Here is a 24,479-nt window from a genome sequence, read left to right on the forward strand (position 1 = left end):
AGGATAATCAAACTAAAAACAGATACACGGCCAACTTTATTAGGACTAGAGAGACTCTTGCTTTGGTTAAAAGGTGGCATGGCAGACTCGGATAGGTCCCTGTGATAATACGGCCCTGTTCATCACCATTAATATAGCAGAGCCAATCTAGGTCATGATTATCCTCCTTCAGTCTGCCAGAAGAGGGCGCCAAACCCAGTTAAAAAAAAAAACAACAAACCACGAGACCAAACTTCATTCATTGTACATCTATTTATTTTTTTATCCAATCAATAAAATCACATCAAATAAAAGGCGAATCCGTATTACATAATATAAAATAAATAACATTTATTCAATAAAGCTGTGAAATGTGGCCATGGGGTTCAGGAGAATTAATAGTTTTGTACTATGTACCACTGTGCAGGTTTAACAGCTGCTGATGTTTTCTGGTACAGAGGCCCTGTCAGTGGGTTAGTTTGTTCATCTCTGTGGACAACATAAACAAAAAAACAAAAAAACAAAAAAACACCATTAAACGTATAACTCGACATTTTCAGTGATGACATATTTTTCTTTCCTTGAGATGAGAACATTGACAGCAATCTCATATCTATGAGTTAGTTCACATTTGGTATCAAAATGTGTCCTGAGTGCTCCGAGCCCAAGTAGACAGTTTTATGCCGTTCAGTTCACACACCTGTCATTAACATGCATCTCAACATGTGTCTCTGCTCTATGTGCGAATAAAAACTTACATCAGTGGAACAAACGGTTTGCAATGTTTTACACACATTTAAGGAATATCTTCATTCATAAGGTTTGCCGAATTGATAAGAAGGCCCACATAAGAATTTCTCGTGAGCAGAATTTCACAAGGTCCTTAAGCTTATACACAACTCAGAAAACAGAGGGATTTTTTTAAGGGAGTCTGGAGACTTTCAAGACAGGTGTCAAAGAAGTCGTCATTATGGTTTTTTTTTATTGTTTACTAAACATTTACTACTGCACTGTACTGTACTCAGAGCTGTGTACTTGTGATCACTCAGGCTGCATGTTGATACCAAATGTGAACAGACTCAGAGTATAGCAATAGCCAAAATGTGGTTACCCGAGCTAACATTCAGACTGAAAGAAGTAATTTGACATTGTAAAAACTTGAAAAATATGCTATCCAAAGCTCACTTGTTACTCATTGTTACTTGTTTGATTAACCTGCGCACAAACAAAAATGTAAAAACATTAGTTTGTAACCATGCTGGGTCACATGCTGTAACAGTTTCCTGACAAAAACAGTTTCTCTGTCTGGAAAATTTGGCGTCCTCACTGTGATGACAAGATCCTGGGAAGTCAATGGGCCTGGCTATTGGTCAGCTAGAAATCGTTGCAGTTAGCAGCTCTCCCAACAACCTCTTTTTCAATTTTTCCTTTTTAGTTTGTTTTTTTTAACACAAAGAAGATACAAGATGTTTTCAGGCATATTTTAAAATGTTTACAGTCAGGCTTGCTGTTCCCTCTGCTTCCAGTCTTCACGCTAAAGCCTCTCATTGTCTACTTAACTTCTTATCTAATTCTCATTCATGAAGTAAAAAGTGTACTTAAGATGACAGTAAGAGAGGGTGGAACCGTACTGAAGACTTGCCTCCATCATTATCATCATGATTACACAGGATGGTGACTCTTTGTAAGATTGCAATCAGTAAGATTACAAATGCTATTGTAAATCTTATCATTTATTTATTTTATAACTACGTAACATTGGTGGATAAAGAAGCATTAAGTAGCCTAATGGTTGATGAGAAGTACATGTAAGCTTATTTCTTCCCAGAGTCAGTTTTTTTTTTTTTCAATAAATCCATTTCTCCTCTTTCTTTCCAGTCTTGTCCTTTATATTAAATCGTTGCTTTCCAAAGCTCTGAGGCTGCCATCTTCACACCACGCGGCGCAATGGGCCCCTTCTCATGTGTGTGCTCAGGAATGGGAATCATGCTCACTGACAGCACAGCAATAACACACAAATTCAAACAATATCATACAATTGAACCCTGTTCAGATGAGAGACAAGAGTGAGGAAGGTTGTTGTAGTATTAAACACGGTCAGACTGGTTGTCAGATGGCGATTATGAGTGACATTTAGCTCGATTTGAAGGCATAGCACCCCTGTGATGAAGTCCTCATCTGCGCCAAGAACACAATATGTTCGCATCTGATTGTCAAAAAAACAAAAACCATACAGTGTACGAGCTAATGTACATTGTATTTGAACCTGGCTACAACAGGAAGCATACCGTTTGAATCTGTATGCATGAGTAAAAATAAAGGGATGGTGCAAATGTATAAGAATACATTCTTTACAAATACTGAGCTGCTGCCACATACAGTACATTATATTAACCGATCACCCTTACAGCCATTATCAGCTCAAAGTAATATAAGATGGTCACATGAAAGTGAAGTAAAAACTGTATAATGCATAACCCTGTGCTGCTTACAGTGTGTGTGTGTGTGTGCGCGCGTGTGTGTGTGTGAACAGATTATTATTATTATTGGGTGAGATGTTGGTGGAGGGTGAACAAACAGTAGGAGTGGAGGCGAGTTTACAGTCAAAGTGTAATGTAGTTAATTGTTGCACTCCAGGTCTGCAAACAGCAGATAAATAGAGTCTGCCCTCAAGAAAGCCTCTTGAGACTCATACGTTTCTGATCCTCCGTGTCAAAGTTAGTCACAGCTGTGTCATTACTCCATTACATTACTAACCCTAACCCTAGTATGATTAGTGTCACGAGAATGTAAATCCAAAATACTCTCACCCATGTGGAGGCTTGAGTTATGTCAATCCCACTTAGTAAACAAAGAATTTCAGCAACTTTAAGTCTGGCGATAAACTGGAATTTCACAATCCTGGCCTAAAATTCAAATGCAATAGTTTTAAGGACATAGTTCAACGTTTTGGGAGATACGGTTTGCTTTGTTAATGAGAGCTGGATGAGGAGATTGACACTGGTTGTGAAGTGGTGGGATACAGCTACAGCAGCCTCACGTATCACTGAGGAGAAACCGGCTTGTCTTCATCAATAAATAGTAACGACACACAAATCCCACTGAAACCATATGTTCTTTTTTATGATGTCTGTTCTTGTAAAAAAAACACACACAAGATAAAATCTGTTAAAGGTCCCATATTGTAGAAATCTAAATTTCCATGTCTCTTTTGATTATAAAGCAGGTGTGACTGATGCTGAAGCAAAAAAAAAAAACACAGTGTTATAAGCTTATTACGGCATGATACCTAACATAAAGGTATGAACCTGAAAATGAGCCTAAAATGGAACCTTTGACTCTTAAGCTGTCAGTGTGCTGCCTGGCTGGCGTATCTTTGAACCATGCAGGGCTGCCTTTAGCCTTAATGCTAACCTGGGCTAATTGCCTTCCGCATCCAGCTCTGTATATAGTTGACAAAAAATGAGAAAACATGATCTCACACACTGTTCCCAAAACATTGAACAAATCCTTTAAAGTCCGTCAAATATCTACTTAAGAACTGTGTCAGGCAGGAAACTGGTGACAGGATTGACTGTGTGCGTGAGGGGGGCCATGACGTGCAGCAAAGCTCCAAAGCCCAGTCCAGGGTGCTGCTGTTTAATGGCATGTTACCTGAACTGCTGCTTGGAGGACTGTAAAAACCACATTAAAACAAATGTTAATACGCCTTTGCAGTGTATGCAGCCATGTTTGTGGCACCTTCAGGGTTGACAAATCTTTTTTCTACTTGGAGGCCTGAGATTCTTCCCCACTGAAACACACCATTACTTCTACACATAAGCAGCATATATTACATATCCACGGCAATGGATCGAATGAGTTGGCATCCATCATCTTAAGGGCTGAATATGATATTATATCAGTGTGTTGGGCTTTGAATAGATGAAAACAGCTGTTTGCCACAGATACAAACAGCTGCCGATAAAAATCCAACAGATCTTTTTTTACTGCTGACGAAGTCTATGAAGGCCTGAAGACTGAGAGCTGCGGCCCTTGATGTCTTGCTTCTGTTAATGCTATGATACAAATACCTAAATGGGACCGCCTTCCCTAATTACAGTGGCCTAAACACCTAAACTAGAAATAATCTTTTTTTTTTTTTTCTTTTTTTTTTTTTAACAAAAACATTACTCATCTATTCACAAGATGATCGAAGGTTTAATCAGTTTGGCGTTAGTGCACACACAGCTTACAGAAGCAGGAGGAGCACAATGATTTAATATGATGACGCTTACTGTAGAGTGTACTGTGTCTGTTCACACTATGAATTATATAGCTTTCAGTGACCTTTCAGCTTAAATCTATATAGATTTCACTATTATTTACAATGTTGCAGCCACAAAAGCATCGCACAACCTATGACAGGTAGAAACCAACAATAGTTGCCAGACTACAGGAGGTCATAGTCCATGGATTTACCTGCACCTTCAGTATACTCAGTAGTCCTTTAACTCCCCACTGTGGCTTCACACTACGCTCCGAGACCTGATCACCTCTGCACGCTTTCTGTGTTATCTGAACTTAACAGGGCCCGGTACAGGCTGACTCATGCTACACCACATGAATTTAGAGATACAACTTGCTTATAAGGTACACATTTGGATATACATTAGCCCCCTGTTTGAAAAGAATCCCAGATATCAGGACAACCCACACACAGAGAGGGCACGAAGCACAAGGTGAGGAAGTGATGGATGGTGAAATCACCGGGTGCTGAGCCTGAGTGACTTGGTTTCGATGGACAGCTGTGAGACGAGGTGAGCTCTTGGTGAGACGAGACAGTGTTTGGGCGCGCAGAGTTCTCAGTCAGCAGTGGCAGCCCTTTTCAGCGGTCGCGGTAGCTAGTTCCTCTTCGTCCTCGGACGGGTAGAGGACCTTGGCGGTGAGGCCGCTCTTCACACCGTCCCAGCCGTCTCGGGTGACAATCTCCCCCATCTTCATCAGCTCGTAGATGTCTCTGGTCAGCAGCTCGAAGGCCCGATCCACGTTGCTGTTGCACTTGGCTGAAGTCTCCACATAGCGGATGCCCATCTCGGCTGCCAGCTGCTCCGCCTCGTCCCGGCTCACCTTGCGGTCCTTGTTGAGATCGCTTTTGTGGCCGATGAGGATGTAGACCATGTGATGAGGCAGGATGTGCTCACTCACTTCCTTGTGCCACTCCCTCACATGGTCAAAGGTCTTGCGATTAGTGAGATCGAAGACTAGTAGCCCACCCACAGAGTTGCGGTAATAAGATGTTGTGATGGACCTGGTGGGTACATAGATTTATGACATGTGAGTAATTAGAGGCAAAATCATCTTGACATCACACTTCGGAACATTCTGGACACAAATAATGACCTGCCAGCAAAGGCTCTGCACTATCCAGAAATCACTGTATCTGAGATCAAGAGCTATTTTTAGGTAAGATAATGTACCAGGTGGTCTGTTACACAGAACCATCTGGGATGGCACCACTAGAAACCCTTTGTAAAAGGGTGGGAACTTTCAAAAAATACTTGGCAGGTGATCGACAATCCATCTGTCTGTCACTGTCAATCACAGGCTAACTTCAACCAATCAGATCAACAGTAGGAGGGTGTTACCGGCAGACTCCAGGAGAAGAGCAAAAAAAAATTCCACCAAGAAAAGCCTTCAGAGACTCTGCAGGGTAATGTTTCTCCAAAGAAAAACTCTTGAGTTTAGTATAACTGATGCTATAGCAGCGTCTGCTCTTATCTCTCTTGCTGGCCATGACACCTAAACCATGCATAGCTACTATATTCTAAGCTAAGATAATTGGATTTTCTGCTGCCCTTCAATATTTGTTAATGTTTTAAAGTAACTGTTTTCTCTGAACATTGTCTGTTTGCAGACAGTGGCTTTAATACATTTTGCAAAGTACCCCTCAAACCAAATACTTGTCTGCTAGACACTCAGGCTTGCTGTGTCAGTTTGAGTGTGCAAATGTAAGTGTATTTAGGTATAAACATCATGTGTGAACAATACAGATTGAATCAATAAAGGTATTAAAACTAGATTTTAACTTGAGTTACCTTTAAAGGTAAAATATGTATGAACTTTAGTTTAAAACATTCAAAAACTGAGTAAATATATTAACAAAATGTGAAAAAGTTTTTTTTGACTTAATGTCAAAGACTTCTTACTATGTATTGTGGTAGAGACTGGGATAAGCATGTTATCCAGCTAGCTCCTATCCACTTTGTACCTCAAGAGGTTACAGTCAGATGGTAAACTAAATCAACATTCCCCTGGTACTCCGAGCTCCTAGTCTGGGCAGTCCGCAAATACAACCGCTAGCTGCATGGTTCACTAAGCTTACTGTACCTGCTAACAGCAGATAAAGAGTGCCACAGGAATGAGTCCTAAAATCCAAAAATAAGTTTGGCATTTTTTTTCACTTCTGGTTCCCTCATCTTGAAGTCAAGGGGTTTTTGCTTAAAAATAAGGTCAACAACTTAAAACACGTCAGCATAAACCACACTTGTGGATTTTTAAGTGTGTTCCTGTCTTTCAAAAAGCTGTCTAAAGCAAATGGCTAAGTGAGACTACATGAGTGGTATGGGAAATTAAACGTCATCAAGTCGAAAAAGGGGACTAGTCTGTCATTACAGGCAGACTTCAGTTCCAAACTATTGTAATTCTAACTTTACAACTTGTAGATTGATCAATTTATAGTAAAGTATGTGTAGTATGGTGAAGTAAGAAGCTTATAGGGCTGGTGACGTTGAAGTCAAGTGAGCGCTAGTTCCTTCAAAGCCTTATTTTAGCGTTGTAGTTTGGGCAGTGCCATTTATGTTTAAAAAAATCTGAAATGTGGCGTTCATCTGTGAGGATTATCTTGCTGACCAACCCATGAAAGTATTGTGGGCTTTTTCAGTGAGGGAACCAGTGCGATGATAACTTCCAGGTTAGCCCACAGATGTACATCATATCAGCAACACTCAGTGGTTGCCAGCTACTCTAGTGGCTACTATGCTGTCCCCTTCTGGTATTGTGTACGAACTTGACAGCCGGCCAATTCCTACATATTGCACCTTTAAAAGGGGCCCTTATCTGTGGTGAAAAGTAGTAAACACCTTAAACTCAAGTATTCCGGCTGGGTATGAGTGACGGCATAGAACTGAATTGAATCACATAACCACAAACAGACCGTAAACATGGGATCCTTGGGGACGACTAAAGGTCTAGGGCCCTGGAGTCATCTCCTCATCGTTGCAAAGATCCATTTCTACACATACATACGCAAATACTCATCTCCCAACCTGATGGATTTCACAAACACTTCTCATATTCGGCTAAGACAGAAAAAAAAAAAGACTCCAGTGTGGTGAAGCCTAACGGAAAACACCCTCTGAAGCTTGGGCTTCAAAAGGGAAAGCAGCATCTGAATCTGAGAGCGGAGCAGCTTCTTCAGACACAGGAGCGCTTTAAAGGAAATTATCCATGACAGCGGGGACACATGAAACAGAGCGAGCAACAGGGTGGATGAATGCAAAAATCTAGATTCGGGAGTGGAGTTGTCATCCTCGTGTTGCTCTGGAGACTGCAGACTGCATCTCATGGAATCAAGCTGGGGCCTAAATGTGAGGAGGCTGCCCATCATCCATGAATGAATCCAATGATGCAACTCCAATGCACAGTTTTTTTTATATAGGCCAGTACGAAGATCGAGGCCTGTGTAATCTTCCCCTGACCCTTTCCTCCACTATCTACTCACTGCATTACAACATAATAAAGGATGAAAAGGCCTTCATTTCATTCAAAGGTTTCATTTTTACATTTTTTTTTTTATAGCAGCACATACACGACAGCAAACCAAGGCCTCTCCATTATTTAACGACAAATCTCGATGAAGGATGACGATTCAATTGGGGGTCATTTGTATTGAAGCTACATTATGGTTATTTTTGTTTTCAGTTTCGTACCTGAATCGTTCCTGTCCAGCCGTGTCCCACAGCTGAAGCTTGATTTTCACCCCGGGCTCGATATCAAGCGAGCGGGCATAAAAATCCACCCCGACCGTCGGATCCGCTACATCGCTATAAATTCCGTCCGTGAAGCGTTTCAGCAACGACGACTTCCCCACCGTGGAGTCCCCGAGTAAGATGATTCTGAACTGGTATTGCCACAAAATATCCATGGCATGACTAGATGGGGATACCAGCGGAGTGTGTGTGTGTGAGTGTGTGTGTGAAACAAAGCCCTGAGCGCGGCGTGTTTACATGGAGCCCCGGCTGCTGCTGCTGCTGCTCACGCTGCTCCTGCTGCTGCTGCTGCCTTGCCTTCTGCTCGGCAGCTTCTGACCGCAGCAATCATGTGATAGATTTACCTATGCTCTACTACACGGCATATCAGAACTATAAACCCCGCTGCAGCCGTGAATGAGACTATTGTTTTTTCTGGAAACGAGCGGGGGAGATAAGCCGGAGTGGCTTTTAAAGCCGTTAGAAAGAATAGATCAGGTTTTCACAGCCGGGTTAGCTCCAATTTTCAAAGAGGTCTGGCGAGTAATACTGGTCAGAAAAGGTCGTCTACGTTGTGGGGGAAATTCAGTCAGTTTATTTCAGTGGACATAAAATACCAGCATGGCCGTGTAAAAGCAATATTTATCATATTTAAAAAATCTCAGTTTTGAAGTATGACGCTGCACTGTGCTCTCAGAAGCACAGGGCATCAGGAGGAAGTGGAGAGCAGGCTGCTGTCCGTGGTTCTGAAGTAGGTTAAACGGCCATTTCCGCACTGTGCAGTGTATCTCTCTCCTTACAAACAATTCGTTCACTTATATCTTTCCCTGCGAAAGATACGTGTTCAGTGACTCCTCAAAGCATATGTCTGCGTCAGTATTCATGTGTCTACATGTGACAATACACACAAACAGGAGGGGGTGTCTAAAACGTTAGAAAAATACATATCCCGTCATGCAAAGGGATCCACGTGAGCTATGCGGGCCAATCATTGAGCTGCTGCTCTGCGCGAGCGTATATAACAGCACGAGACGCCCTATTCTGTCCCTTCCACTCCGCGTCTTCCATGAGAAGGAAGTCAAGTCAAGATACCGGTAAGGCCTTAGTCCGCTTTCTCGCTCAAAAGATCTATGTACGTAAATTAGTGATTGATTACCATACACGTTTATTGTAAATTTAAAGAGCGGATTTGAATGTGGAGTTATTGTATGTTAGTGCTACACGAAATGCACCAATATTAGCTAACGTTAGCTTTCGTAGCAACTTAGTCATGTGGAGTCAAGTTTACGTTACTGCTTCAAGCTAGCTGTTGCCCCACGCTACCATCATCCAATAGCGCACATGGCGACAGCCTCTTCTATTAGTTAAATGATGCTTATGATCAACGTGTAGGCTGGCAGCTAAACTCAACTTTAGCACAATGCTAATGGTTTGTGACCACGTGGTCAAGTCTATGCCACCTCTCGGATAACTTTTCCGTCATGTTAAAGTTGGCTCAATGCCGGATTGTAACTTCTTTGTGGCAGTTCACCATAGTTGTCAGACTAGTAAAGCATTAACGCCTCAATTTTACAATCTGAAACTATTGATGCGTTTAAGGGCTCTCTGAAATCTCCGACGGCAGAGATCAAATAGTGTTGCTTCACATTAAACCTTGATTAATCCAACTAACTACTAAAAATAGTGCCTTCTACCTCAACAGTTCAAATTGCTGCTTTGAAAGTCAATTTCAGTTGATCCTCAATTTGGCTAACAACTTGGACCATATACAGCACGCTAGCACATGCACTGACTTTTCTGCCTTTTCTCTTTCAGCGTCCTACAGGGTCAACCTGTAGTGGATTCTGCACTTGAAGCTTAAAGCATGGACATCTGTGTAGAACACAGGCAAGTACTCGAGAGTTTCTATGTCAGGCTCCCATCGAAGCCGTTCATGCTCCATATGTAGCAATGAACGGTCAAAAGGAAGCCGAGATCAAGACTTTCACCGACGGTCGCTGTTCAGTTTGAAAATAACTGCTCAAGCAACATTAAGGGGAAGGACACCTTGACTTATTGCCCTGTAGACTGTTCAAGCCTAAAGATTAAAGTGAATATAGTTTTCAAACATTCTACTTTATGATGTCGCAGGTGTTGGACAACTTTGACAAAAGGACAGAAGATGAAAATGGCTGGGTCAATTGAAGGCAAGTTCTGCACAATGTCTCCATATACAAAATGTTATGGCTGTGATGACACACTTGCCCTCACTGAGATAAGGCTTGATTGATATAATTTGTACTCCTGAGCCACATTGCTAAGATGACGGTTCTAAGAAATCTGGGACAAATGATTTCTAAAACTGACCAAATTTTGCTCTGTTTAGGTGATCCCTATGGCTGACCCTCAAATGTGATGGGATGAGGACATCTCCTGTTGAGGTAATTCTCTTTTTTTTTTTTTTTTTTTTAATGTGACTTCACTCCACAATACAGCATGCTATCCTAAGGACCAGAGCTTGTTCTGTAGCTCTAGGTTCTCCAAGTGCATGCAAGAAAACTGGGTGGTCTTTGACTGTTGTGGCCCCCTGTGCCATGAGCAGCCACTCAACTGTCCTACAGCTTCCATGTTTGCTTCTACAGACCACATGCCACAATGTTCATGATTCTAATGTCAATTTCTTCTACTGTAGGTAACAATCTGATGATGCGCTTCAGCCTTGTACCCCTGGGCTGTATAGGCATACACCTCCTGGACTGCAAAGGTATGTTATCACTTGATCTATAGTGCGTCTTATTTTCTTTGGTTCTGATCCATGATGATCACTTAACACAATGAGGACTGTTGGATGAAGCTTGCGGATATGGGACTGAGATCAGATTTAAAAAAAAAAAAATGTATAGGTATTGCTGGTGTGCTGAATTGTATTAAATTATGTATTCTCCAAATTCCAGGTCCAGTGACATGTGGCGAGCTGGCCAATAAGGTGGATTTTTCAGGACTGGGTCTGCCTGGATTCACAGCACCAATGATGTGGCAACATTGTTCACTGGAAGATTGACTTAACTCTTGAAGGTGTTTTAAATCTATCAAAGTTGTGTCAAATCAATAAAATCTGCAAGTGATTAAACTGATGTAAACATTTGCTGTTTGGATCCAATAAAAACAAAGGAAACTTATTTTGAATCGGTTTATTTCACTTTCTGTTAACATTGTCATGGACATTTTAAAGACAAGTTTGAACAAGCTGCAAAGGGTTGAAGCAGTACTTATTTACAATAAGGCCACAATAGTACAGTAACATCTGATAGTGGTATTACAGCTGCATCTCACAAAGGGGCTGATTTCCTGAGCCACAATGCAGGGAATGGGGTTTCAAACAGTTGACTCTAGATCATGACAGTTACAGTAGAAACATTGGTCAGCACTAGAGTCCAATCCCCATCCCACCTGCAACATGGGAGGGGGATTAAATTGTCAATTCATCAGTAACTAGTGTACCTCAAGGTCATTCATTTGTGATTGAAGGTAATTTCAACTCTGATATCTCAGAGTCTGGGGTGCTGCTGCCGCTCCGGTCACTGTACGTGTCCCTGTGTGCAGACAAAACATTAGTCAAACTGCTGGCTTGCCGCAATGCAATATTTTTCTCAAATCTTGGGTCCTGGCATTCACACAATTCTGTTGACACACCACCCAGAGAAAACACTTAAGCTCAAGTAACTCCATGCCACCTGTTATGAGCTGACACATGATGTAATGCTGCATGTTTACCGTGGAGACAGACGGCAGCCCTTCTGTAAGTAGCCCTGCAGCTTCCCAGCAGATGCAAGCAGCAAACCAAGATAGGGGGGTGATGGCTTGATGGGGCGAGAGGTGAACTCAGGGTGGTACTGTACTCCAACGAAATATGGATGGTCTGAAACACAGAATTAAATATATAGTAAGGAGAAGGTAGCAGAGATTCTAGCCCCAACAGTAAATGATATCCACAAGATAAAAAAACAACTCAGTTTCCATACCATCCAGCTCTATGACTTCCATTCTTTCACCTTCGACGTCTTGACCTACGAAGCGGAAGCCCTTTTCTTCAAAGTGACTCTTGAGCTCAGGATTAACCTGCACAAGGACAAAATTCAAAGTTTAAAAACACACCCACTTCTCCCATCAACAAGGCGGTTTAATACTGCTTATGACCTTAGAGGTCAACATACCTCAAAGCGATGTCTGTGCCTTTCATCCACATACTCTGCATCGCCATAAAGCTTGCCTGGAAGACAGAAAATCTGTAAGCGCTGGGAAGATGCAACAACATGTCAATACTGGGCTGAAGGTGAATTTGAAATTTTTCTTACGCAGTACACTGTTGTTAGTCTTGAAAATGGTTCGTCTCTTCCCTAGCCTCATGGTTCCCCCCATCTGCCCAGGGTTGTGTTCTGGCATATCAATAACCTGCAAAGATCAAACAACAATTTAAACTCAGATCACTTCTTAGGTCAAATTCACAGCTGGACCGTTTCTGAATTTAAAAATAAACTTACCACAGGATGCTTTGATTCTGGGTCAAATTCAGTTGAATTGGCATCTAAAAACAGGGAAAGACATGCAATCAAGTTATATTAAGCTACTCACAATAATTGAGTGTAAATGAGTGAGTGTCAACTTTATGGCTCTTTATCTACAGTGATGTGTTGAGTGCTGCCAAAACAGAGGTGACCTACTCTCCTGACAGACGAAGGCCTGAAGCTGCTACACGGCTATCTTGACCCGTGTATACTGTGTGACAACAACAATCTTACAACTTCACTGCACGTCAAACTGTGCAAGACCACTCCAATAAAATCTTACTCACAGACCGAAATGTTGTACAAAATACATTTTGGTGGCGTGTTGGAATGTCTGACTAATGCTTAATGAATTCTAATGTGAATTACTTAATGGACACTTATAATGTTGCATTGGTCAGCATTCCAATTCTGGTTGGTTAGTAGACTTGGGTCGCAGCAGCAGTCACATAACGAGAACTGGGTCCTACATTTCTGATATGGTCAGAATTCGGCCAAACACAGTGACACAGTTTGAGTGAGGACTGTTTTGCTATGATGGACCAACAGTCAAACTGAAAGAGTTCAGCAGCCTAATTCAACAAAGTCTGACAATGACGCCTCTGATTCCAGCACTACATAGATAAAGAGGTGATTGCATACTCCTACTCAGTCGTTGACATGTATTAGTGATAGTAAAATTAGGAAAACTGGCTTTTATACTTCAGAGCAAGTTTAACTGGATAACTCTCTTCAGTCTTGGTGGCTTTCAGCTATTCAGAAAAGGTTTTCTTTCACATGAATACACACAGCCCAGTATAATGTGGGGGAATTAATGTTACCTTTCCAGCCGAGCGTGTTCCTGGCAAATTCGCACACAGCCAGCTGCATTCCGAGACACACACCTACAGGAAAACACACATCAGTCCAGTCCTGTCTTTACTGTTAGTGATATGGCTATTCATTTCAATTGGACACACTTGAAGAATAGTGATCACAGCATTATGTTTGTAAGACAATGTGGTTATCCTGACAGCTACCCTTTACCTAGAAAAGGTTTCTTCTGGTTCCTGGCCCAGTTGATGGCATGGATCTTTCCTTCAGTTCCTCTCACGCCGAAACCTCCAGGAACGAGGATGCCACTGAGGAGAGGGGGGACACAGTTGATGAAACTATAGATCTCACATCCAGGTTGTATTACTTAGAATTACGGTGTCTCAGCACTTACTCAGCACTGCACAGTTTCTGCCAGGCCTCATGGTATTTCACTGGGTCCTCCTGCAGAGTGCTTGGCTCCAAATATGCAGAGTCTATATACTGAAGAGACATACAGTGTAAACTTTAGATGGCAGGTGTATTTTACATTTCAGAGTTTATGCTTTTTACATTTGTGCCCCTATTTGAACAGATAACACGTAGCCACTGTGATGCACATTGAATAATTTATGTGGTGGATTGAAGACTCTCGTCCCATGTGCCGCAAGCAGTGACAAGTGTGAGTATGTGGACCCTCTTTAAAGAGCAGCTCTACACTTAATCTATGTAAAAGTACAGTACAAAAGTATATAAAGTATAAAAGCACTTGTGGTGCAGAATGGTCTACATTTCAGAAGGTTAAATTCTGGATCTACAAGAGATCCTGAATTTTCTTTCATTCACAAAGAATAACAGTCCTCATGATTTATTCTATTATAAAACAAGAATAAAAGCATTTAAAAGATGTAAGGAGTTCTGGAGATTCCCTGTTAGTATTGTTGCAGGACAACTTATTCTTATTGGTGACCTCATGTAAATCCCAGTAGAGCTTTCCTCAACTTGAGCAGGTCTAATCAACCACTCAAATGAAAACACCTGTGTGGGTTTCTTTCATTTCTAATTACAAAAAAAATTCAAACCGATTCTATTTTTTGTATGTTCAGTATATAATATACCTAATGATTCTTCCACCACTGTCTAACGGTGCATTTTAAAGTGCTGAATTTTACAATGTGGAGACAGTGCATAGAGCAATCATTAGATGGCAGTTTACCAACTCACTGGTGACAGAACAGTGGTCAGATGTACATTTGCCCACAACACTCTTACTACTAGCTTGCATGCAGTAGATGTTGCACACACTCATCTTTACAGGTTTTGTTTTGTTAATTTTTCTTCAAACTGCACTACAAACAGTTCATTTGTGTAATATCTCATGAGACAAACATGACAGTGCCCTTTAATTTGCATATGTAGTACCTGGCTACATTTTATTCTATCCAAAAAGACAGGGTAGCTGGACTGCCACTGGAAAAGGGCAAACATTTTCTGTTTCAATGAATATCATTGACTGGTACCAGGCCCAGCTGATAGTATAATAAAGTGGCAGCACATATAATTTACTAACTAAAAAAAATAGTTTTTAATGAATTCCTTTCTCATTATCAGCAACAGCTGGTGTGTAACAGAGTTTCAAACCAGGATCAAGAAAGACGTGAGGTAAAGAAGGTGCATGAGGAGACAGACAGAGAGGAAAGAACATCATTGTAAGTAAATATCCATCAGTCCACTTTCAGGTCATAAAAAAGATGCTCTTTATGAGTTTAGAACGTGCCCTAGAATCCTCATGTTTTAAAGGTTTCTTCAGAATCATAGAAAGTCAAAATCATAGCAGTCTGTACACCCATGGGTACACTGCACACAGAACTGCTAATGGCTGATTTGATACAGTACAGACCAAAAACATAGGGTGGGGATCATGTGGTGGCACAAAGCTAACTCACAAAATTTGACTTTCTGTTCACACCATAAAGCATTATGAGAACTGAACATGATAATTTGATATGATGGATCCCTGCAGATATCCCCTGATGTAACACTACATTAAAGGCTCTATAAGAGGATGCTCCATTATGCTCCATTTCTATTGTGCATACAGCTTACAGTGTTGCTGATATTATGAACAAAATGAAGACATTAGTAAAATGTGATAATGAGCAGTATGGGTTAACAACACTACGTACATACCTTAACCTCCAATTTATGGCTAATGGCCAGTGCTGAGTGCTCCAGGGCCTTGATGACAGAGGCATAGGAGTCAGAGAACTTGGTGTACTTCCCAACCAGTGCTATAGAGCAGTGCTCTAACAGCCTGTCTGACCTGTAAAGACAGCATATGTTCCATTTGAAACAAGACCTCTGGGGTAAAATCAAATCATGTAGGTCAAAAGAGAGTTTTCAGCCCTGCTTTATTTAAAAAGGCTGATTTTCTCTCTGGTGCTTGAGGCCTCACCTGTCAGACATCTCCTTCCATTTAGTCAGCATTTTCCTGGGTTTAGTCTCTATGGGCATATTGAGTCTCCTGCTCAGGTAGCCCACCACGCCCTGGTTCTCCAACAGTAACGGTACTCTATAGATGGACGACACGTCGTGCACACAGATGACCTGGGACGACAAAGTACAGAATGTTCAGAGTAGCTACAAGAGTCGCAAGTGTCCTTAATCAAAGATGCTGGGATGACGAGACTTCAATGTCAGTGACGTACCTGTTCAGGTTCTACATGGCAGAACATTGAGATCTTTTCTTTGACCGAGTTCTCCAGAGCAGTGGAGCAGCGACACATGATCTGTTGGCACAGATGAGGTGAGACTTTATCCATCACTGAGAGTGAAATTGGTCATCTCAACAAAATGCAGAGACAAACAAGAATGTTGCTTAGCTTTGTTAACAGAGCCCTTAAATGACAACGTTAGACTAAGTTCAATATATAAATGTTTTGCTCTGTGTGTGACGGTTAGCTGTAGGAGACAACCTATTTTTATCTCAACTTGGTGCTGAATCAACTGAATGAAACAATCACACTGTGTGGATGAATTCCCTCATTATTGTATTTTTTATGATTAATTTGGCTGAATTTCTCAAAGTTTCAATGTGCCAAACACGAACAATAATTCTCATTCAATGGTTCCTTTATTAAGGGCTATCACCAACAAACAAACACAGAAATGTATGTTTTACCCCAAAGTAACTCTTTAACTTTCTTTCCAAAACTGTGTTTTTTTGCTACATACACTATATTACTGTAAACATTGATCACTTATTCCACAGACTGACTTTAAACCTCCTTGCCACAGTCCACTGTCACTATAATGCTACTTTGGTATCAAAACGTCTCCTGACAGCCCACAATCACACACAGAAACATTTACCAACATCACTGCCTATGAGAGCAGATATTTCAGACTTCTGTTCATTTAACTGAAGACTTCTTAAATATCTTCCAAGGAAACATATTGCAATGCTTTTAAGACTTTTCATTGCGTGTAGACACTCTGAAATGATGAGAAATGTTTGCTAACACATGATGTGTTTGTGTAGTAATAAACATCTAAACCTGGATGATGTAAAGTAGCTGTATTAAGAGGACTGAACATGTGTATCTGAACTCTTGAATTACCAGCATTCAGTGATATGCATATTAAAATGATATAGTCAGGGAGATCTCAAGGGCTACTGTTATCACAAACAAAATTAGACAATTACATAGGTTTTACATTAGGGATGAATACGCTTGATCCACTTAATGTTGGTTTCTATTGTGAGTTACTGATAGTAGTGTCAGGATGGATGGAGTTAGAGGTTGGAGGTGGTGCTTTTTCGCTCACATTAGTGCCTTTATAATAACTGACCACCACTTGATTGCCACTGTATAAAGGGGAAATGTCTTTAGCTGTGTTTTCATCTAACTGTCAAGCATATTCAAAGACATTTTTTTTAAAAGTTGCAACAATAAAGAATAAAGGAACTGCAAAGGTGCATATCCATAAACTGAGCAGTAGCAGTTACATGATCAGTTAAAGTTAAGCAGAGCTTGTACATAAAGAAGTGGAAGAACGACTGGCCGGTCATGTTAATTTTTTAGCAATTTCAGAAATTATTAGAAAGATGGTTCCCATGCTGAGTGAATTTAATTCTTTTTCAAACAAGGCAAAAACCACATTAGCTGCAGTCTGGAGTTTTGAGAAAACAGTGGACTGAAAAATTGAATGATACAGCTTCCAGGTCCCTCCTTCTTCCTCTCTACTGTACTGCAGCCCTGCCTTCTAAGCCCCTCCCACAGAGGAGCCAGCCGTACATGAGCAGGCCTGTAACCACGGTAACAGAGGAAGCCAGATAACCAAGACGGCTTATTCGAAATAACAACAACAACAAAAGCCCTGATTGTTCCATTTCTGATCACTACAACTAAATTACAATGTGGAATGCCTCATGCAGATCACTGCAGTAACCTCAGTAACAAGCAGTATTCCTCACATCATGATAGATGGAGTTAACAGGTAATCATTTATATTTCTGAACCAATTCAACCACTTCAGAGCGTCCTGAACACAAACTAACGCTGGGGGCTGCCAGCAGTGTATGCACGAGAATGATTGACACTTCTCAGACACTCCCCTTGGCTCTGATTGGTTGTGTTAACCCGGGAGTGGTGCAAATCAAATTACAGCCACTGGGTGAGTTACTTCAAAATGTGCATCAAACAGGCTGATGGACACATGGCTAATGTTGGTACCACTCAATGTCGCTTTGACCTTGACATCTTGTGTCACTATGATCTAAGTCACCATGGACCTGAATCCTACGAAGCATTTCAACCTTCCTGCTGAGTTCATGCTTCAAAAGCTTTCAGGGTGTTCTGGGGTAAACTCAGGGCTGCAACACAAAATGACCTCCCACATCTGGAATATACAACTTGAAATTCCATGATATTGAAGACATTTTGAGATCAAGGATGATTCATGAACTGTACTGATATGTTCAGTCAGAGCCAACATAAAAATACACACAAACAGAAAAATGGAGCATTTATTGAGGGATGAGTGTGTTCAGCAGGTGACTCACCAGATCAGGGGACAATCCCAGTCCTCTCAGCTCTCTGACACTATTCTGGGTTGGTTTGGTCTTTTGCTCTCCTGTTGCACTGGGCTAGAAAAGACCAATGGAGATATAAAATGTTTTAAACTGACAGAATGTACCTGATGCTAACCGCATGTCAGTGCATCTGTAACATCAGACATGACACAAGTAGACAAAATACTCTAGGATAATAAATTCAAGTACAACACTGAACATGGAGTCCTGTTTCCCCTGCAAATCCAAAGGGGATTTATATGACTCTGTTTTGAAAAGGTTCTGCAATCAGCAAGTCAGATCTGATGTCATAATTAGGGAGTACGGGATTATTGGTGTGAAGTTTTGACCTCGCAAGTTGCAAATTAAGTCTTATTTGGTAAAAATGTCTTCCTACTCCCAGCAGTTTTTGGGTATTTATCACTGTCATGATAAACTGTTAAGTTAGATGAGCTCTAGGGGTGCAAGCCAATGATTGTTTTTTTTTTTATTAAGAATTAATCTAGCAATCATTTTTACTTTTCATTTATTAATCTTTCAAACCTAATGTATGTTTGAAAAATTGGGTAAAGTTCCCATTACCATTTGCCAAAAGTGAAGTCTTCCAAATAATTGTTTTGTAAAATGTTCAAAAATGTTATCAATTTACATGACATAAAACACAGAAAAGTAGTATTTTGGTAGGATTTTAGAAGCTGGAACCATCATATCATATTCTATCGAGGACACAAAGCAGTTGACTATGTCCGATATCTTGTTGCACCTACAGTTACAATGAATGTTGTCTCAAGTTGTCAGAAAGCTTATGAAAGGACACAAAAAAGAGAAACAAAAGAGATTGCGCCTGACCCGTGGTCAGAACTGTTTCTGCAGTCATAAATAAAACTCTGATCGCTCTAATAGCACTTCATTAAGACACACGCCTGTTCAGCCAGACTGACAAAAACCTTTGAAAAATTTGAACACTTCTTCCCCACGGCAGGATGTTCCCGCTATGAATAGACCACATGTCACGTATGTAAATTGAGGAGGTTTTATCTGAGTGCCAATCATGCACATTTGTTTAAGCTGTTATGTGCCTCCAGAGGATGAGACACAGTGCTGTGGTGGAGGGTGAGTGAGAGTGTGTATTTACAGTGATTTGTTCTCCAACAGCAGCTGACACATGCGCCCTCAGATAAAAAGCAATGAGGGACGGAGGTGTTGCTCCCTTACCTGTGGTATCAGACTGACGTGAATGTTACAGAAGTTCTCCCTCTTCACTTTAAACTGGAACTGCCTGAAGGCCTCAATGAAAGGCATACTCTCTATGTCTCCGACAGTGCCTCCTAACTGCAAAAAAACACAGTTGCACGTTACAAGTTACAATCATGGAGGCCTTTGTCTCAGCAAGTCCTTGATGCAGCTGTCGAAAATAATAAAACAGAAGCCACATTATGCTGCTCGGCTTACCTCTATAACACAAACTTGAGGTTCTACATCGTCGTCATCAACCGGCACTTTGGCCTGTTTCACCACCCATTCCTGGATGGCATCTGTGATGTGTGGCACCACTGGAAAAGGAGAGAGGAACCCCAAAATTAATCATGGCTGACCATTTCTCTTCACCATGGCACCCTCTTCCAGAGACAAACAGCAGTCATTTACCCTGCACAGTCTTGCCCAGGTAGTCTCCCCTCCTCTCTTTGTTGATCACCGATTGATAGATCTTGCCGGTGGTCAGGTTGTTGTCTCTGGTTAGTCGGATGTCGAGGAAACGTTCATAATTGCCCAGATCCAAGTCCACCTCGCCCCCGTCATCCAGCACAAACACTTCCCCTGCACAGTGAGGAGTATGACACAGTTGTAACGCCTACATAATGTGTGACTCTATAATCAGGAAACTTTTAAATTAGAATGAGTGTTTCCTTTGACGTACCATGCTCATAGGGTGAAAATGTGCCTGCATCTATGTTGATGTAAGGGTCGATCTTGATGGCAGTTACATGCAGGCCGCAGGACTTCAGGATCGTGCCCACGCTGCTGGCAATGATACCCTTGCCGATACCTGAGATGACTCCTCCGGTTACCAGAATGTACTTCATCATTGTGCTCTGGTACCTGGTGATGGATGACCGATTAAAACCAAACGAAAACAAAAACTGCAAACATATTCACAGAGTATAAAGACCATTATAAACATTGAGACAAACTGTTCATGTTTTTGGCTTCACTGTATTTGAGATACAGAAGAGAAAACATAAAATACAGATAGGGAGACAGAAAAGGGACGGGGGGGGGGGGGGGGTACAGGGTCAGCTTAAACAAAGCACTGACTATAGTTAAGCCTACATGTCTTTATTCTACAACGTGGTCACAGTGACGTCAATAACGTTATAATTAACGTTACAAAATGCCGGAGGTCGCCAAATTGTACACGTTTATGTGTACATAAGGAAGCTAAACGTGTTCCATCCTTTCTCACAACACAGTCACCATATCAAGCGTGGCACATTGGAAGCGCTCGGTTTCACAAACAGCATGGGCCGGGCGGGCGGGGAATTTCAATCCAATTGTGCTCGGACGCTACAAGAGAACGAGCCGCCCATCCAAGTTGCCTTCGTGAACAAAGTCAACGAAACCAAACTAATCCCGCCAGCGCTATTAGCTTTTGGCTAACTATTCGAGGTAATACCGGTGTAACGCTGGGAGAACTACTAACAGACACACAAAACCAAGGCCTCCGTAAGTGACTGCCAAGGAAGAGTGCCAACTGTAACGTCTGCTAAACACAGCACCGCGGCCGATTAATCTTACTTGCTGTCTTTAAACACAAAGGGTTGCTAACACACTCTCCTTTTTTAACAATTGCATCAAACTCGCCAGATTACATGTGATATAAATGTCCGACACTGCATTCAAAATAAAAGCGACGCTAGCTTTAATGCAACGAGCATGGCAACACAGCTCAACATGACCATCTGTAGCATTACTGTATGGTCTATCTTGGGTTATGAGACAACGGCTGAAATATTGCAATCGTTACAGCGCATTGTATATCCAACAGTATTTTATTTTTATTTTGTAACCGGAAGTCATGCTTTTTTAGCTTGTAGCTTCACAGTGTTTGCTAGCTAGCCAGCAGCCTCAGTTAACAGCATCACATTTCAACTCACCAAAATATTCTTCGGCCAGAGCTGCCCTTCAAAAGAAAACGTCGACGACAAATACCGTTCAGAAGACCTCTTGTCAGAGAAGAAATTTCGATCCAAATAGCGATGCTCTTGCTTGTTCTGGTGCTTCCCTACAGACCCATCTATCCTCAGATTGACTCGACACGTGTATGGACCACGACTGTGGCCTGCAGTACATCATTCATTACATTCCACACTTACACCGCTGTGTAACGTTCAGGAACGGCTCGTAAACTGTGGCTGCCTACTGTGGAACGTTGCACTCAACTTTGATCTGTATACGCTTACAAGACGCACATCACGGAATTAAGACTTATCTGGGTACAGTCCACACTTAACACCTGGGTTTAGCTAAAGCTAGCTTTGTTTTGTGGTGACACGAACTACTAGCTACTGTGTATTTGAAATATGTCTTTGTGACGGTGTAATCAAACCTGGACACGGGTGACTTTCTATTTGCCCTTTATGTTGTGGCCGGTCAGGGTGAAGATGATTTTACCTGCTTGGTATACTGTTGGACAGTTCGGATTTAAAATCTGGATCTGCGAAGTAATTCAACTACTGTAGTAATACAAATTGTAGTAAAGTAAAAATGAAGTATTTTCTTTTGAACTGTAGTAGGCTGTAAGTATACAGTTACATAAAATGGATACATCAAGTACATCAAAACCACACTACACTACAGTACTTGGATAGATGCACTTTGTTACCATTCACCACTGTCTTCATACATCTTGGCTAACACATTTCCTCATTGGCTGTTTACTTTTCATGAGCACCTGAAGGCAGCACACTTCATTTTTGAAGCAGCAGGGGGAGCTCGTGTTTCACGTTTGAAAGCTCAAGTTGGACAAGCGATGAAAAAAAAGTTGCATTTTTCTCATGAAGAATGGCTTTCAGCCAGCTGATAAAGAATGCTAGGTGTTTGGTTCAGCTTTACAGATTGCACTAGGTGTTTATCAGCATTACGTTATTCAGACATTCAATGTTTATATCTATCTTATTTCCAAGTGGAAGAGAATTGAAATGTCACGCGTTTTGCACATTTCAACTGGGTGACAATTAATGTGTTCGCGTCTTTTATTTTATCTACAAAGAATAACTAGAATATATTAACATTAGTCAATGAATGGAATAAGCTTAAATGCTACTGTCAGAGCCTTTTTCCCCCTTACAATAGATGTAACAATGTATCAGTGTGACTCCAGTGATAATGTTAGCTGCTGCTCAGAGGCGACAAAGCGAGACTGAATTGATCCTGCGGCAGAAACACTTTAGTGGTCACAGGCACAGAGATGTTTTCCTGTGGGGTTACAACACACAGGTTCCTCTTTCTTCCCCTGATACAAAACAACACGTTCTGCTGCCTGGCTCCATATAATAAATGGCCACAGTCCAAAGTGGTTAGTTACAGTGTACTGTGGAAAGGTCAATGGTCCTGTGATGTGGATCGCAGTGTATTATCCTCATTGTGCTCAGTGAGATATTAAGTCCAGGCAGGGAGCGCTGGGGTCTCAATTTTGTCAAACTGTGACTTGTTCAGATTAAACAACAAGGCATCCACACTGTTGTTTGGATCATCTGCAACTGGGTTCATTGGGCTCGCTGTGAGGGTGAGCACGATCACTGCAAATTAAAATAACAAAATGATGGAGTTAGTGACTGATGGCTGACTCACAGACAGATAACTGCAGCGCTGACTGATGCTTCTATGTAACACCCAAATCTCTACTTGTGAGCCTTAGCAGCCAGCTTAGTCTCTGGAACACAGGAGGGGGGTTTAATGAGAGTTTTAATTCATTTTTGACCGGAGCTGTGATTGAATTAAACTCCCACAGAAGGGCTGGATCCTCTACTCACCACAAGCCATTTCCTCCTATTAGAGATGTAACAGAAACAGCAGGCAGGGAGGCAGGTCAGTCTGAGATAAAAAATAAATAAATAAAATTACTCTTGTTTCTTATTTTATGGAAACACTATCTAACTTGGTCAGTGTGTCTTCTGGTCTGCTAATGTCATGCACCTGCATTGTGCTCCTTTGTAAATCTTTTACATATATATCTCAACATTCAGGGAACTATGCTTATTTTTTTTATTTTCTGGGAATGAACAAACTTTTGTATGTGCATCGTACAGAGCTAGAGTCGGGATGCGTCTAGCCAAGCTTAGCTTATAGACTGAAGTAGAACAGCTAGTCCTGCTCTGTCCAAAGTGAAAAAATATGCCTATATATGTTTTTATTTATTTATTTATTTGTTGTTTTTTTTACATTTATGTAATAATATTTACATGTTATATCCCCATAATACGAAGCTAGAATTGGGATTTGATTAGCCTTGGGGAATGGTTCTGGATTAGAGTAGAATATGGTGTGACTCCAGGTGTTTATTCCTTTATTGTTTATTTATTTATTTATTGCTGTCTTTCTTTGACTCGAATCCTCATGCACGAATGAAATAGCATTTCTTCGACATCATGGGTTCAGAGCCTGGGTGGGCAGACCTTTATACTTTATGTAAGACATATGATAAATGTTTACCTTTCACCATGTGCATCACCTCTGCTTCGGCTCCGTGTAGAAGGCTTGGGTGGTATAAGAAGCATAAGCATGTATGGCTACACAGACAGAGAAAATAGAGTGACATACAAAAACAAAAATGTCTTGAACAATAATGCTCATATTGATTCACATCTGTTGAGGAGGGAGCAGTGCAGAAACACTGTGCTTGGCAGCAAAAATGGAAACAAGGGTGATTGCATTGTTAAGTCACTGAAGTAGAGTTGGCTGCTGTCTCGTCTGTCATTAAGAGACAACAGAAGACGGATGGGTGGAAGAATGGACACATATACAGTTATTCAAGGCTTATATAGACTACAATACATTTTCACTGACGTTGCTAATGGGCGA

General features: G+C 41.3%; 2 protein-coding genes, 2 long non-coding RNA genes and 4 other non-coding genes across 9 annotated transcripts; 5 read left to right on the forward strand and 3 right to left on the reverse strand.

The window, feature by feature from the left end:
• Window positions 1-233: 233 nt before the first annotated feature.
• rab42a (RAB42, member RAS oncogene family a) lies at window positions 234-8,478 on the reverse strand. Its single transcript, XM_030413110.1, has 2 exons — window positions 7,950-8,478; window positions 234-5,269 (listed from the first exon to the last, which is right to left on the reverse strand). The coding sequence occupies exons 1-2, from the start codon at window positions 8,162-8,164 to the stop codon at window positions 4,828-4,830; spliced, it is 657 nt and encodes a 218-aa protein (XP_030268970.1). The 5' UTR covers window positions 8,165-8,478; the 3' UTR covers window positions 234-4,827.
• Window positions 8,479-9,898: 1,420 nt separating this feature from the next.
• LOC115579595 (small nucleolar RNA SNORA16B/SNORA16A family) lies at window positions 9,899-10,036 on the forward strand. The gene has a single exon (XR_003983687.1). It is a non-coding gene; the product is annotated as a small nucleolar RNA SNORA16B/SNORA16A family (small nucleolar RNA).
• A 173-nt stretch (window positions 10,037-10,209) lies between these two features.
• On the forward strand, window positions 10,210-10,281 carry LOC115579594 (small nucleolar RNA SNORD103/SNORD85). Its single transcript, XR_003983686.1, has one exon. It is a non-coding gene; the product is annotated as a small nucleolar RNA SNORD103/SNORD85 (small nucleolar RNA).
• A 66-nt stretch (window positions 10,282-10,347) lies between these two features.
• LOC115579556 (uncharacterized) lies at window positions 10,348-11,146 on the forward strand. The gene is made up of 3 exons (XR_003983679.1): window positions 10,348-10,408; window positions 10,660-10,731; window positions 10,922-11,146. It is a non-coding gene; the product is annotated as an uncharacterized LOC115579556 (long non-coding RNA).
• On the forward strand, window positions 10,460-10,590 carry LOC115579604 (small nucleolar RNA SNORA44). The gene has a single exon (XR_003983696.1). It is a non-coding gene; the product is annotated as a small nucleolar RNA SNORA44 (small nucleolar RNA).
• LOC115579611 (small nucleolar RNA SNORD99) lies at window positions 10,775-10,848 on the forward strand. Its single transcript, XR_003983703.1, has one exon. It is a non-coding gene; the product is annotated as a small nucleolar RNA SNORD99 (small nucleolar RNA).
• On the reverse strand, window positions 11,144-21,785 carry ctps1a (CTP synthase 1a). 2 transcript variants are annotated; one of them, XM_030413108.1, is made up of 18 exons: window positions 21,554-21,785; window positions 20,317-20,498; window positions 20,046-20,216; window positions 19,851-19,951; window positions 19,614-19,730; window positions 18,390-18,473; window positions 16,033-16,113; window positions 15,780-15,931; window positions 15,515-15,647; window positions 13,740-13,828; window positions 13,559-13,653; window positions 13,354-13,416; window positions 12,509-12,552; window positions 12,323-12,419; window positions 12,182-12,237; window positions 11,990-12,086; window positions 11,742-11,886; window positions 11,144-11,560 (listed from the first exon to the last, which is right to left on the reverse strand). In XM_030413108.1, exons 2-18 carry the CDS (start codon window positions 20,483-20,485, stop codon window positions 11,476-11,478), a joined length of 1,779 nt encoding a protein of 592 aa, XP_030268968.1. In that variant the 5' UTR covers window positions 20,486-20,498; window positions 21,554-21,785; the 3' UTR covers window positions 11,144-11,475. The 2 variants fall into 2 exon arrangements, with proteins under 2 accessions (XP_030268968.1, XP_030268969.1); XM_030413109.1 differs by lacking the exon at window positions 21,554-21,785 and adding an exon at window positions 21,195-21,281 and having other exon boundaries at window positions 11,467-11,560.
• Window positions 21,786-22,628: 843 nt separating this feature from the next.
• On the reverse strand, window positions 22,629-24,188 carry LOC115579476 (uncharacterized). Its single transcript, XR_003983659.1, has 3 exons — window positions 24,111-24,188; window positions 23,432-23,492; window positions 22,629-23,197 (listed from the first exon to the last, which is right to left on the reverse strand). It is a non-coding gene; the product is annotated as an uncharacterized LOC115579476 (long non-coding RNA).
• Window positions 24,189-24,479: the final 291 nt, after the last annotated feature.

Source organism: Sparus aurata, chromosome 3 (genome assembly GCF_900880675.1).
Source record: "Sparus aurata chromosome 3, fSpaAur1.1, whole genome shotgun sequence".
NCBI lineage: Eukaryota > Metazoa > Chordata > Actinopteri > Spariformes > Sparidae > Sparus > Sparus aurata.

What these genes read in the sequence shown, in the direction of transcription:
- ctps1a (XM_030413108.1), bottom strand. Translation starts at nt 20,485, where the DNA reads ATGATGAAGTACATTCTGGTAACCGGAGGAGTCATCTCAGGTATCGGC. An exon ending in CTCAAGTTTGTGTTATAGAG is followed by an intron (nt 19,731 to 19,850) that starts GTAAGCCGAGCA and finishes GTTTTTTTGCAG; the next exon opens with TTAGGAGGCACTGTCGGAGA. An exon ending in CAGAATCAAAGCATCCTGTG is followed by an intron (nt 12,420 to 12,508) that starts GTAAGTTTATTT and finishes TGATCTTTGCAG; the next exon opens with GTTATTGATATGCCAGAACA.
- rab42a (XM_030413110.1), bottom strand. Translation starts at nt 8,164, where the DNA reads ATGGATATTTTGTGGCAATACCAGTTCAGAATCATCTTACTCGGGGAC. An exon ending in GCTGGACAGGAACGATTCAG is followed by an intron (nt 5,270 to 7,949) that starts GTACGAAACTGA and finishes TGTACCCACCAG; the next exon opens with GTCCATCACAACATCTTATT.